Raw genomic sequence first — 15893 nt, forward strand, 5'->3', positions numbered from 1 at the left:
CAAATGTGTTGAGATAAGGGAGGTAAAGGTAATACATAGGTCATGGTGGCAAAGTAAATAGCAATTAAAACATTGGAATGGTAGATTTGACAGTAGATGAGTGTGCAAAGTAGAAATACTGGGGTGCAAAGGAGCAAAAATAAATAATAAATACAGTAGGGGAAGAGGTAGTTTGGGCTATTTATCGATGGCCTATGTACAGGTGCAGTGATCTGTGAGCTGCTCTGACAGCTGTTGCTTAATGCTAGTGAGGGAGATAAGCGTTTCCAGTTCCAGAGATTTTTGTAGTTCGTTCCAGTCAATGGCAGCAGAGAACTGGAAGGAGAGGCGGCCAAATGAGGAATTGGCTTTGGGGGTGACCAGTGAGATATACCTGCTGGAACGCGTGCTACGGGTGGGTGCTGCTATGGTGACCAGCGAGCAGAGATAAGGCGGGACTTTACCTAGCAGGGTCTTGTAGATGACCTGGAGCCAGTGGGTTTGGCGAAGATGAGTGTACAGGTAGCAGTGGTGGGTAGTATATGGGGCTTTGGTGACAAAAACGGATGGCACTGTAATATACTGTATCCAATTTGTTGAGTAGGGTGTTTGAGGCTATTTTGTAAATGACATCGCCGAAGTCGAGGATCATTAAGATGGTCAGTTTTACGAGGGTATGTTTGGTAGCATGGGTGAAGTATGCTTTGTTGCGAAATAGGAAGCCAAATCTAGATTTAACTTTGGATTGGAGATGTTTTATGTCTGGAAGGAGAGTTTACAGTCCAACCAGACACCTAGGTATTTGTAGTTGTCCACATATTTTAAGTCAGAACCGTCCAAAGTAGTGATGCTGGACGGGCGGGCAGGTGCAGGCAGCGATCGGTTGAAGAGCATGCATCTAGTTTTACTTGTATTTAAGAGCAGTTGGAGGCCACGGAAGGAGAGCTGTATGGCATTGAAACTCGTCTGGAGGGTTGTTAACAGTATCCAAAGAAGGGCCAAAAGAATACAGAATGGTGTCGTCTGCGTAGAGGTGGATCAGAGACTCACCAGCAGCAAGAGCAACATCATTGATGTATACAGAGAAGAGAGTTGGCCCAAGAATTGAACCCTGTGGCACCCCAATAGAGACTGCCAGAGGCCCGGACAACAGGCCCTCAGATTTGACACACTGAAATCTATCAGAGAAGTAGTTGGTGAACCAGGCGAGGTAATCATTTGAGAAACCAAGGCTGTTGAGTCTGCCGATGAGGATGTGGTGATTGACAGAGTCGAAAGTCTTGGCCAGGTCAATGAATAGGGCTGCACAGTATTGTTTCTTATCGATGGCGGTTAAGATATCGTTTAGGACCTTGAGCGTGGCTGAGGTGCACCCATGACCAGCTCTGAAACCAGATTGCATAGCGGAGAAGGTACGGTGGGATTCGAAATGGTCGGTGATCAGTTAACCCACTGTTCCTAGGCCGTCATTGAAAATAGGGTCAAGAGTGTCCCCCCTTTGAAGAGGGGGATGACCGCAGCTGCTTTCCAATCTTTGGGAATCTCAGACCACATGAAAGAGGTTGAACAGGCTTAGTAATAGGGGTTGCAACAATTTCGGCAGATAGTTTTAGAAAGAAAGGGTCCAAATTGTCTAGCCCAGCTGATTTGTAGGGGTCCAGATTTTGCAGCTCTTTCAGAACATCAGCTGACTGGATTTGGAAGAAGGAGAAATGGGGAAGGCTTAGGCGAGTTGCTGTGGGGGGTGCAGTGCTGTTGACCGGGGTAGGGGTAGAAAAATGTTTATTGAAATTCTCAATTATAGTAGATTTATCGGTGGTTACAGAGTTTCCTATCCTCAGTGCAGTGGGCAGCTGGGAGGAGGTGCTCTTATTCTCCATGGACTTTACAATGTCACAGAACTTTTTTGAGTTTGTGTTGCAGGAAGCAAATTTCTGCTTGAAAAAGCTAGCCTTGGCTTTTTCTAATATGAACTTGGTATTTTACCAAATAGCCCTATCTTCTGTATACCACCCCCACCTTGTCACAACAGAACTGATTGGCTCAAACGCATAAAAAGGAAAGAAATTACACAAACAAGGCACATCTGTTAATTGAAATGCATTCCAGGTGACTACCTCATGAAGTTGATTGAATGTCAAGAGTGTGCAAAGCTGTCATCTAGGCAAAGGGTGGCTACTTTGAAGAATCTCAAATGTAAAATATATATTTTTAACACTTTTGGGTTACTACGGCAGGGTAGCCTAGTGGTTAGAGCGTTGGACTAGTAACCGAAAGGTTGCAAGTTCAAATCCCCGAGCTGACAAGGTACAAATCTGTCGTTCTGCCCCTGAACAGGCAGTTAACCCACTGTTCCTAGGCCATCATTGAAAATAAGAATGGGTTCTTAACTGACTTGCCTAGTAAAATAAAGGTAACGTTAAAAATAAATTCCATACGTGTTATTTCATAGTTTTGATGTCTTCACTATTATTCTACAATGTAGAATATAGTAAAAATAAAGAAAAAACCTGGAATGAGTAGGTGTGTCCAAACTTTTGACTGGTACTGTATGTACACACTGTATATATATATATATATATGCATCGTTGTTTCATTCAGGCAATCCATATCATAAAGAGGGTTTAACTAGTGATTCATAGAAACCCACCTACCACCCAGGCTGACCTTTCTCATCTCCAGAGCCCCCAGTCAGCTACAGCCCTCCTAGGTGTATTCCTGACCCCTCTCCATCTCTGACTCTCTGAACTTACTCATTAATAACCAAGTCAGGGGCGAAGCACAACATCCCCCCGTTACACTGCTGGTAGGAGCGCCAGCCCAAGCCGAACGACATGAGGAACAGCCAGGAGCACTGCAGCAGGGTCATCTGGTCATCCAGGTGAAGGTTCCGGAATCCTGTACAAAACAGACAACCCACAGAGCATTAGTCAGGATTGCAGTGTTGTTAGTGCTATTCTTTTGAGTGAGCTATAATGCTGATAAAATTATACACTCGGTTTATTAGGTACACCCATGTAGTACCGGATCAAACCCCCCTTTGCCTCCAGAACAGCCTGAATTAGTTGGGCATGGAAACGTGGCTCAATTGGTATAAAGGGACCTAACGTGTGCCAGGATAACAGGCAGGATGGGGCCATGGACTTATGCTGCTTACACAAACTCCTGACTGCCAACAGCATGACAACAGGATCCAGGATTCGTCAGACCAGACAGTGTTTTTATACTCCTGAATTGTCTATTGGAGGTGCTTCTTCTTGTTTTTAGCTGATAGAAATGGAACCCAGTGTGGTCGTCTGCTGAAATAGCCCAGCCGTGACAACGACCAACGAGTTATGTGTTCCGAGATGCCGTTCTGCACACCTCAGTTGTACTGAGCCATTATTTGCCTGTTTGTGGACTGCCTGTTAGCTTACACAATTCTTGCCATTCTCCTTCGACCTCTCATCAACGAGTTGTTTCCGCCCACAGGACTTCCGCTAACTGGATGTTTTTTCTTTGTCACATTATTCTTGGTAAAACCTTAGACAATGTTGTGCGTGAAAAGCCAAGGAGGCCTTGAGATGGAACAGGCACGCCTGGCACCGACAATCATACCACGCTCAGTCACTTAGAATGGGCAAATTGAGTGTCCTAATGTTCAATAGAACATCATTTAATATCTCCATGCCTATCTGCCTGCTTAATATAGCAAGCCACGACCACGTGACTTTAAGAGCAAACCGTTTTCATGAATGGGGCGGTTTACCTCTAACTGGCAATATACCTAAATTAACTGAATATGTTAATTTGATAAAAACATTGATATAATAAGACCAAGGTAAGACTAAGATATGTCATTTTAATACACTGTACTGCAGTGTTGTTATTAGTGGTCTTTCAAATAACAATTCTGATCCAATTATACAGTACATGTTTATTTGATCAGAACATTGTCATGCTGTGGAGCACAAATATACCAGGGGGCAGAATTTCAAATGTTTTCTGCATAGTTACTATGATGTAATTTCAACAACTGTTACCCACTTGGATGTTGTCTGTTTGAACAATCTCAAGATGAGAAATATTCTTTCCCCTTTGGAGTTACCAGCTTAGCTGAGCGAAGGATTCCTTGAATGTGCAAAACCACTGTGCGCTTCCTCGATATCAAAATGCCATTAGAAATGCAGCGCGGCAAATTCAAAAAATAAATATAAAATTCAAACCTTCATTAAATCACACATGTAAGATACTCAATTAAAGCTGCACTCGTTGTGAATCCAGCCAACATGTAAGATACTCAATTAAAGCTGCACTCGTTGTGAATCCAGCCAACATGTAAGATACTCAATTAAAGCTGCACTCGTTGTGAATCCAGCCAACATGTAAGATACTCAATTAAAGCTGCACTCGTTGTGAATCCAGCCAACATGTAAGATACTCAATTAAAGCTGCACTCGTTGTGAATCCAGCAAACATGTAAGATACTCAATTAAAGCTGCACTCGTTGTGAATCCAGCCAACATGTAAGATACTCAATTAAAGCTGCACTCGTTGTGAATCCAGCCAACATGTAAGATACTCAATTAAAGCTGCACTCGTTGTGAATCCAGCCAACATGTAAGATACTCAATTAAAGCTGCACTCGTTGTGAATCCAGCCAACATGTAAGATACTCAATTAAAGCTGCACTCGTTGTGAATCCAGCCAACATGTAAGATACTCAATTAAAGCTACACTCGTTGTGAATCCAGCCAACATGTCAGATTTTAAAAAGGCTTTTCGGCGAAAGCATAAGAATCTATTATCTGATGATAGCACAACAGTAAACAAAGAGGGTAGCATATTTCAACCCTGCAGGCGCTACACAAAACGCAGAAATAAAATATAAAACATGCATTACCTTTGACGAGCTTATTTTGTTGGCACTCCAATATGTCCCATAAACATCACAATTGGTCCTTTTGTTCGATTAATTCCGTCCATATATATCCAAATGTCAATTTATAAAGCGCGTTTGATCCAGAAAAACTTCCAAAATGCGCAACGTGACTACAAAATATTTCAAAAGTTGCCTATAAACTTTGCCAAAATAGTTCAAACGACTTTTGTAATACAACTTTAGGTATTTTTAAACGTTAATAATCGATCAAATTGTAGACGGGTCTATCTGTGTTCAATACAGGAAGATAACAAACCATGCTACTTTTCACATCTTGCGCACTCTCAACAGTGTTACCCAGTTCCTAGATGGCCTACTTCTTCATTGCACAAATGAATAACCTCAACCAAATTCCAAAGACTGGTGACATCCAGTGAAAGCGGTAGGAACTGAAAACAGGTTCCTAAGAAATATAATTTGCCAATGAGAACTCAGTGAACAGACAAAGACCAAAAAAATAAACAGTTAGTCCTCAGGGTTTTGCCTGCTACATAAGTTCTGTTATACTCACAGACATGATTCAAACAGTTTTAGAAACTTCAGAGTGTTTTCTATCCAAATCTACTAATAATATGCATATCTTATATTCCTGGCATGAGTAGCAGGAAGTTGAAATTGGGCACGCTATTTATCCAAAAGTGAAAATGCTGCCCCCTATACCTTAAGAAGTTTTAAGCATGTCCCAGTTTAGGTCACCTAACAGTATAAACTCTGAAGATAGATGGGGGACGACGACGATCAATTCACATAGTGTCCAGGGCACAGCTGGGGGCTTAAGGCGGTCTATAACAACCGACAAGAGTGCGAGACTTGTTTCTGGAAAGGTGGATTTTTAAAAGTAGAAGCTTGAATTGTTTGGGCACAGACCTGGATAGTATGACAGAACTCTGCAAGCTATCTCTGCAGTAGATTGCAACTGCGTCCCCTTTGGCAGTTCTATCTTGTCGGAAACTGTTATAGTTAAGGATGGAAATGTGAGGATTTTTGGTGGCCTTCCTAAACCAGGATTCAGACACGGTTAGGACATCCGTGTTGGCGGAGTGTGCTAAAGCAGTGAATAAAACAAAGTTAGGGAGGAGGCTTCTAATGTTAACATGCATGAAACCAATGCTTTTACGGTTACAGAAGTCAACAAATGAGAGCGCCTGGAGAATGGAAGTGATGATGGGGGCTGCAGGGCCTGGGTTAACCTCTATATCACCAGAGGAACAGAAGGGGAGTAGGATAAGAGTACGGCTAAAGGCTAAAAGAACTGGTCGTCTAGTGTGTTGAGAACAGAGTAAAAGGAGCGGGTTTCTGGGCATGGAAGGATAGATTCAAGGCATAATGTACAGACAAGTGTATGGTAGGATGTGAATAGTGGAGGTAAGCCTAGGCATTAAGTGACGATGAGAGAGGCTTTGTCTCTAGAAGCACCATTTAAGCCAGGTGCGGTCACCACATGTGGGGGGTGGAACAGGACTAGCTAAGGCATATTGAGCAGGGCTGGAGGCTCTACAGTGAAATAAGACAAAATTGAATAACCAAAACAGCAATAGACAAGGCATATTGACATTAGGGAGAGGCATGTGTAGCCAAGTAATCATAGGGTACAGTGAGTAGCTAGGCGAGCTAGAGGCACGGAGATTCACACAGCTAGCAGGTCAGTGCTAGCAGATGGGCCTCAGGGGGACGTCACAACGCAAGAGCCTGTTGAAACCCCCTCGAACGGTTACATCGGCAGACCAGTCGTGATGGACCGGTGGGGCTCCGTATCAGCAGCAAAGGGTCCAGGCCAATTGTCAAAAGAGGTATTGAAGTCCAGGGATTATCTGATGGATTTCTTCAGCTATCCAGGAGATGGGCCTAGCTCGAGGCTAACTCCAGGCTAAATGAGGTACACCTGCATTGCTTGGTGTTTGGGGTATTAGGCTGGGTTTCAATGATCTGCAATGATCCGGAGTAAAGGTTCAAAGATTGCGGTAGGAATCCGGAGATATGGAATGTTAAACATTTTAAAAAGCAGTCCGATATGCTCTGGGTTATTATCGCGCTGTGCAGGCTGGCAGGAGTTGACCGGGCTGAAGTTGGCAGATGTCCGAGTTAAAGGTGATGACCGCTAGCAGTGGCTAACTGACTACTAGCTAGTTAGCTGGCTAGCTTCTGAAAGGGGTTACAGTTCTAAAGTATAAAGATCCACACCACATTGTGTGAGGCGTGTTGCAGAAGAGTATGTCCAGTCCGTAGATGGAAAAATGAGATTAAAAATATAGAAAATACATACAAGGGACGGGACAAGACAATAAAAAGCATCCCACTGCTACGACATCTTGGAAAAGTTGTTGCAAACAGGATGCATGTTTTGGAATATTTTTATTTCATCCAGGCTTCCATCTTGACACTCAATTAGGTTAGTATTGTGGAGTTACTACAATGTTGAGCAATCTTCAGCTTTTCTATCACAGCCATTAAACTCTGTAACTGTTTTAAAGTCACCATTTGCCTCATGGTGAAATCCCTCTGCGGTTTCCTTCCTCTCTGGCAACTGAGTTAGGAAAGGCACCTGCATCTTTGTAGTGACTGGGTGCATTAATTCACCATCCAAAGTGTAATTAATATCTTCACCATGCTCAAAGGGACATTCAATGTCTGCTTTAAAAAAATTAAAATTATCCATCTACCAATAGGTGCCCTTCTTTTGAAGGCATTAAAAAACCTCCCTGGCAGTTAAATATGGACAGAAATGAGGTAGCCATACAAAAACTAATGTTAAACACTATTATTGCACACAAACTCCATGCAACTTAAGCACATGTTTTAGACATCACTTATTTAGGCTTGCCATAACAAAGGGGTTGAACATTTAAGTTTTTCACTTTTAATGAATTTATAAAAATTCAGAGAAACATAATTCCACTTTGACATTATGGGGTATTGGGTGTAGGTCAGTGATTGTTTGATAAATAAAAAATATTCAGACAGTAACAAAAGTGTGAATATTTTCTGGAGGCAATGTAAGAGGTCAGAGCAGAGGCATTAAATCTCCTCCTGGATCAAGATTCCTTTTGCCTAAATTGTTTTGAAACAGTGCACTTCTGGCTATACCGTATATCCCGGTATGAAACAAACGCCCAACCCTATATTCCATTATTATTAAAAACAATTATAAAGCTCAATACATTTTTTTTTTAAAGTTAACCATGACCCCGCAGAAATGGAATTAGCATTATACAGAAGGAAATCTGGCAGTTTTATAATATATATATATATATATTACACACATACATACACACATACACACACAGAGTACCAGTCTAAAGTTGACATCTACTCATTCAAGAGTTTTTCTTTATTTTTACTGTTTTATACATTGAAGAATAATAGTAAAGACATCAAAACTATGAAATAACACATATGGAATCATGTAGTAACCTAAAAAAGTTAAATATATTTGAGATTCTTCAAAGTAGCCACCTATTGCCTTGATGACAGCTTTGCATGAGGTAGTCACCTGGAATGCATTTCAATTAACAGGTGTGCCTTGTTAAAAGTTTCCTTCTTAATGCTTTTGAGCCAATCAGTAGTGTTGTGACAAGGTGGGAGGTGGTATACAGAAGATAGGGCTATTTGGTAAAAGACCAAATCCATATTTAGGCAAGAATAGCTCAAATAAGCAAAGAGAAACGACAGTCCATCATCACTTTAAGACATGAAGGTCAGTCAATGCAGAACATTTCAAGAACTAAGTGCAGTCGCAAAAAGCAGACACAGACACTGTTCAGAAGAGACTGCGTGAATTAGGCCTTCATGGGACTATCATTTGTTTTTCAACAGGACAATGACCCAACACACCACCAGGCTGTGTAAGGGCTATCTGACCAATAAGGAGAGTGATGGAGTGCTACATCAGATGACCTGGCCTCCACAATCACCCGACCTCAACCCAATTGAGATGGTTTGGGATGAGTTGGACCGCAGAGTGAAGGAAAAGCAGCCAACAAGTGCTCAGCATATGTGGGAACTCTGTTGGAAAAGCATTCCAGGTGAAGCTGGTTGAGAGAATGCCAAGAGTGTGCAAAGCTGTCAAGGCAAAGGGTGGCTACTTTGAAGAATCTCAAATCTCAAATATATTTAGATTTGTTTAACACTTTTTTTTTTACTACATGATTCCATATGTGTTTTTTCCTAGTATTGAGGTCTTCACTATTATTCTACAATGTAGAACATATCAATAAAAACCCTTGAATGAGTAGGTGTCCAAACTTTTGACGGTACTGTATGTTTTTTGCATTGGGTGAGTCTCAATCCACCAGCATCCGCCGATGTCACGGTGACAGAGCTAGAGCGGTGTTCGTCAGACATCCCAAAAATCTGTACCGTCAGAACGGTTTGGCCCACAAACTATTAAGACCAATCTATGGAAAGATGACTCTCACAAACACGATGGTGTTCTCCGTCTTGGGACTCGTCTGAAGTCGGTACAGCCGATCTGCCAACTTCTGTCTATAACCTCTGAACAGTTTGGTCTACACACTAATCTCTGTGGAAAGGTGAGACCCACGAACACGTACATGTTGGTTGTTTTGCTCAAGGATGCCCACAGGCCTCACAAGATGCGTCTGAAAGTCCCCCGGTACCAGTTTATTTATTTTTTATAGAAGTACTGAACAAAAATAAACACAACATGCAACAATTTCAACGATAGTACTGAGTTACAGTCCATATAAGGAAATCAGATTAGGCCCTCATTTAATGGGGAGCCATGCCCAGCCCATCAGAATGAGTTGTCACCCACAAAATGGCTTTATTACAGACAGATACTCCTCAGTTTTATCAGCTGTCTGGGTAGCTGATCTCAGAAGGATCGCACAGGTGAAGATCCCCCATGTGGAGGTCCTATGCTGGCGTGGTTAGACGTGGTCTGCGTCCGGTTGGACGTTCTGTGAGGCCGGTAGGACATACTGTCAAATTCTTTGAAACACGTGGTAGAGAAATGAACATTAAATGATCTGACAACAGCTCTAGTGGACATGCCAATTGCACACTCCCTCAAAACTTGACATCGTGTTGTGTGACAAAACGTATTGTCCCCAGCACATTGCAATGATCATGCTGTTTAATCAGCTTCTTGATATGCCACACCTGTTAGGTGGATGGATTATCTTGGCAAAGGAGAAATGCTCACTAACAGGGATGCACAAATGTGTGTACAGAATTTGAGAGAAATAAGCTTTTTGTGTGTATTGAACATTTCTGGGACCTTTTATTGCAGCTAATGAAACATTGGACCAACACTTTACATGTTGCTTTGATATTTTTGTTCAGTACACACACATATACATATATATATATATATATATATATATATATGGAGACTGTTTAGTATAAAAAATAAGGGCTTAAATACATGTTAAAATTAAAATAAAATAAAAATAGTTTCCTGATCTTTCTTATATCTCTCAGATATAGAACAGGCACTTCAGAGCGAAGTTCCTTTAGATTGTTTTGGTGACTATCGGTTGTTCCATGTAGTGAATCTGTACTTCAAGTGGTCTTAAAATTCAAAATCAAATAGAAAAATGATCCTTGGTATGACCTTTTTTTAAACAATTCCATATAGCTTAGTATAACCCCTCCCAGCTTAGTCAGGGCTTAGACTGTTATGGGTTAAGTCAATGTTAAAAGTGACCTTTAATTGCAGTTCAATCATCTCTCATTGTTGAGACTTCAAAAGTGTTGAAGGTCCTTTCAGATCATATTTGATTAACAATGCAGTGGTTATGTAAGATTTCTCCACAAGTTATTTCATTCCAGGCCAGTTGGCCGCTGGAAGAGACCAAGGCACAAAGTAAATATTTGGGGCGATTATCAAACCATGCTCCTTCGTTCTCATGATTAGAGGCTGGGGGTCAACTCAATTCCATTCCACAATCAATAAAAATGGAAATTCATGAGATGAATAAAAAAATATCCTCATTCATTTGCAAGCCACTGGATTTAAATTTAGGCCTAGCTCATTTCCTGAATTAACTCGAGTTGAAATGGAATGGACCAAGCCTAGCCCATAATGACTGCTAGTCATATTTGTGCTAAAATGTCCCTGTGTTAATGGAGGTGTACCAGGTGTTCTCACCTGGTAGGGACTTGGCCCATTTGACGGCTGAGACAACCTGCTGTCCGCCCAGCCTGTTGAGGGTGGTCATGAGGCGGGTGGAGGTGTCGGGAATGGTGCTGTCGTAGCCAGAGTAAATGGCCTCCGGCTCAATGGCTTTGAGCAGGGATAGCATGGTGGGTACCAGCTGGGGCATGGACTTGGGGATCAAGGCGCAGGCCCTCTCGTCAGGTGGGGGAGGGTTCGGCTCCATCGTCGTCTGCTGACCTTTTAATCGGATCAGCTTCTTGTTTTTCCTCGCTGCAAAGAGGGAGACAGAGAATAAAAGAGAGCTGATCAGTAATTCTCCTCCCTGTTAGCTATCGTATCTCACTCAACCCAGGTGGTGATAGTGCATAGACCACACAGACACCTTGCCTTGTCTTTTCATAACAAAAACATGCAGCCTATAGGATGCCTTATCCGGTTACCTTGGCTACAGTTTACCTCTACCATAAAGGTTGGTCATCCATATTGTGTTACGCCTGAAAAGGTTTTAATAATCAAAAGAGTTAAAAAGAGCAACGTAACATGAGAAAAATACAAAATGTATTTTGGACTTGGGTGAAAACCTGTTCTATCAATTTTGTTATAATATGTGGCGCTTGGCAAGGATGAGAGGGTCACCATCAAAAAAACATCTCAGCCTTTCCTATCCTTTTTTAAAATTTCCTCCATACACGTTTCTATGGCAACTAAGAGCCGTTCTGGTACAACCCAAGGTTCTGGTTGTCTGCTTATGCACCCGTATCCATCAAGGTTTTTTCCCCCTCTCTGACTCACAAATAAAATCAACAATTTAATACCCTGCAGCACTGTGAGAATGAACATGTATATAAATAGCATGAAGTGGATTATCGTTATGTCCATTTCCGCAGAGTGCTGCCTCTTTCTTAATGGCATATTTTCGTTCTCACTCGACCATTTAGGCCATATTTCCCTTAACACAAATGTTCACAACCAAACACAGCTGATGTGAACCTTGTATCCATCTTTCTATGGCTCAGGGACATGGGAACAACTGGCTCTGACTGAATGACTGTTGTTGATCACTGGCTCTGACCCTTGTTAGACACTGGGCCAAAGAGGAACCACCGGGTTAGTTTATGTCAACAATAACTGCTGGAATTAAGGCCCACTACTGGCTTAAGTGAATCCAAGAGTTAATTCTACTCCTAATCACAATCGCTATAGGGGACAAAAACATAAAGCCCTACCTTTCAGAGACAACATGCTGTCTACCTTTGCCAGATGACTATGTCTGCCACAAGACTGAAATAGTGTATACTACCAGTCCACTGATATGAGAACAATATGAATGTGTGTTGGTGCCACTCTTACCTTCCAGATTCATCCCTGCTTGGAGACACTTGCGGAAGCGGCACGCCGGGCAGTTCTTCCTGCGGATCTTGTCTATGATGCAGTCGTTCCTCCCAGCGCACAGATAGTTGTGTTGTCCTGGGGATGGAGGAACATGGTAATTAAAACAACACATTTCACTGCACCTATCCGGTGTGTGACAATAAAACATTTTTGTTTTTCTCATTTTTACTAGCAAGAGAGTCTAAGCCAAGCACTGCGGGTTGCCGTTCATGACCTAAAGGTGAATTAAGGTGACAGCTCATTCACTTTTGAGGTTTACACCCCTCCACTGACAGGTAAAATAGTAGCCTAAGCTTTTTAAAAACAGGAGATAAAGAGATTGTCCCTATGCTGTGGGTGTAATGCTGTTGATAGTGTGGCCTAGTTTTGAAGACGAGTGGGAAAAAAATATTGTTTGTATGACAGAGCCTGGAGAATGCCAACTGAACAAAAAAAATTCACCCAGATCAACGCATCTTCTATGGTAGACAGAGGCCATGCTCATGACTAACTAGTTTAATATAAGCAACAAGTAGGCCTACCCAACTGTACTCACATCATCGTTCCCATACAAAAACAACATAGTACATCTACAGATAACATGTTTTATACCACCTATAAATAATGAGATCGAATGCCACACTTTCTACTGATATGATAGCTTTTTTTGTTTGATCTACAGTCAGGGCATTTAAGTGAAAGTTAGTTAAACAGGTTAATATATTACTGTTTTACAGTACCACAACAAATGATTAACCACAGAGAAACACAGCCAAAGCACTGCAGAACAATATCCACCTGGAACCTGCAACATCAAATCCCAGCTAACTGTAATGCAGTGGGTAGTCATGGCAGCAGCAGCCACTGCAAAGAGCAGAGCAAACAACCATCCATAAACTAAACTAAACAGTGCCAGCTGAATCCCCAGAAGCATCTGCTCTCTAATCCCATTTTCATACAGTAGGCTTTTGAGGAGGACTTGGCTGGTGGTAGGTGCTAGGCTAGCCCTGGTTGGCAGGCTTCCTCCAGCCCTGCTGAGAAAACATGGTCAGGCTATAGGGATACAGTGGAGGTGGGGGAAGGGAACGGGGACTCTTTGGTTGGAGGGTGACGTCACTAGCCATCCAAACATGACTAGGGTGTCATGTGACATGTTGACAGGTAATGGTGATTTGTGTGTCATAACCAACCGCTGCGGGGCTTGCTCCTCCAGCTCTGCCTCTAACATTGTCCCAAATAGCACCTTACTGTATAGCACACTATAAAGAGAGGAATAGGTTGCCATTTAAGTCAGACAAAGACACAGTAGGCTAGAAAGGTACACATCTTACCGAGTGTGGTGGTATCGGCTGATAAGTACACATGCTACTTGTATCATCCCTTCACAGGCCTATACCTTGAGCCTATTATGCTGCGAGAATCCCAGTGGCATCTTTATACACAATAACATGCTATGCTGAACCTTTCTTATATTTCTTGGTATGATTGACATACCAACAAACATTGTATTGTCACAAATATACAAAATGAGTGCATTTCCATTCTAGTGTTCCATCATCACAGGTCAATAAAGAGGTTCACTAGTGTTAATTTAAACTGCACGGTTAGTTATTCTGACAAATGGGCATCTGTTATAATATTTTGGATTATAACAAATTAAAAATAACCCAGGGGAAACAAATCATTAGAATCAGTGCAGTTACAGTATGACATTATTGGGTTTTGTGCATAAATACATCTCTTAAAGGCCCAATGTAGCTGGAGGTTTTTTAAATCTCAAAATCAAATAATTTCTTGGTAACAATTAAGTACCTTAGTGTGATTTTTGACCATTTTGATTGAAAACAAAGAAACAAAAATTGCTTCTTAGCAAGAGCAATTTCTCAAGCAAGAATTTAGCTAGGACTGTTTGGGAGTGGTCTGAGCGGGGAAAACTGAAAACTAGTTATTGTCAGAGAGGTTTGGAACTCTTTCTTATTAATCTATTAACCAATTTACCGCCTGGTGTTGTCATCAGGCAGGCCAAAACTCCATCCCAACAAAACAGGCTGAAATTTCAGGCAGTCTTTTCAAACAGCTCTTACACTAACAGGGCATTATCATTTTCACAACTTCAAAGAATTATTCCAAAATCACGTTGACTGCACTGGGCCTTTAACTCTATTAGCGAAGTGATGATAGAGCCACATTCCAAGCAGGAATTAAAAACAGAATTTAAGACCCAAATACATTATGAATCATCAAATCACAAACACATGCATTGAGAAGGGTACACGAGAGACTGTATGTTCAATCTTGCATATCAGGTCAGATTTCCAGTACAGTGATTAAGGGACATGGATAAAGCAGAAGTGTTATTAAAAAGGTGGGTTTATTTACCATCTGTGTTTTGTCGTGCTCTCCATCCTTCACCATAGCGACAACAACCGTAGAATGGAGGAAGAAAGAGCAAAATAACAGATATGACGTCTTCTTGCTGAAAGTACAGCTCAATTCAAGTCTCAAAAAAGTTAAATATTATTTACTTGGTCATTTACACCAGTAAAGTTGAAATAACATTTACAATATGTAACAATTATCCTTTAAACTGAACTCAAAATATTGTATTTCATTCAGAGTAATATCTGTTATTTTTGTAGTTAAACACAGGGTTTGAATTTGTCAAACAGATCCAGTAGCTATATCTCCATTCTTTCAATACAAACACTCATGTATGCACTTTCATGAGAACAAAATAGTTGTTACAAACTACGTAAATACACCTCAACATAACGTTCATGGCTGCTCGATTGTATTCATAGGAGTAACAGTAGCATGGCAGCCCACTTGTCAAGCATTCAGAGAAACCAAAATGGACTTCAAAGGCAGTCCCAGTGAATGGTACATTGACTGTGGTGGTGGTGAGCTTGGAATAAAACAAATCTAGGCTACGTTAAGAGAAAATGGTTCAAATAACAACCGGAAAAAGACTACAAATCCCAAACACACACTTACAGTGCATTTGGAAAGTATTCAGACCCCTTTACTTTTCCCACATTGTTATGTTACAGCCTTATTCTAAAATGGATAAAACATCAATCTACACACAATACACCATAATGACAAAGCGAAAACAGGTTTAGACACTTTTCCACATTTATTAATCATCAGCAAGCTCTTTGTGCCAGCCGCCACCCTTCACTAATAGCATATCAGCCACCCTTCACTAATAGCATATCAGCCACCCTTCACTAATAGCATATCAGCCATCCTTCACTAATAGCATATCAGCCACCCTTCACTAATAGCATATCAGCCACTCTTCACTAATAGCATATCAGCCACCCTTCACTAATAGCATATCAACCACCCTTCACTAATAGCATATCAGCCACCCTTCACTAATAGCATATCAGCCACCCTTCACTAATAGCATATCAGCCACCCTTCACTAATAGCATATCAGCCACCCTTCACTAATAGCATATCAGCCACCCTTCACTAATAGCATATCAGCCACCC

The 15893-nt window shown here is 41.4% G+C and overlaps 1 protein-coding gene across 3 annotated transcripts in view; it reads right to left on the bottom strand.

The window, feature by feature from the left end:
- LOC109873133 (glucocorticoid receptor) overlaps nt 1–15893 on the bottom strand; it is a 114847-nt gene that overhangs the window by 19403 nt on the left and 79551 nt on the right. For 2 of the 3 annotated variants that reach the window (XM_020464685.2, XM_020464686.2), the window contains exons 4-7: nt 14772–14798; nt 12372–12488; nt 11013–11291; nt 2733–2877 (exon numbers count right to left, since the gene is read on the bottom strand). In XM_020464685.2, coding sequence (XP_020320274.1) covers nt 2733–2877; nt 11013–11291; nt 12372–12488; nt 14772–14798 — 568 coding nt within the window. The remainder of the gene's footprint in view (nt 1–2732; nt 2878–11012; nt 11292–12371; nt 12489–14771; nt 14799–15893) is intronic. The other variant, XM_020464687.2, reaches the window with a different exon arrangement.

This window comes from Oncorhynchus kisutch, linkage group LG28 (genome assembly GCF_002021735.2).
Source record: "Oncorhynchus kisutch isolate 150728-3 linkage group LG28, Okis_V2, whole genome shotgun sequence".
Taxonomy (NCBI): domain Eukaryota; kingdom Metazoa; phylum Chordata; class Actinopteri; order Salmoniformes; family Salmonidae; genus Oncorhynchus; species Oncorhynchus kisutch.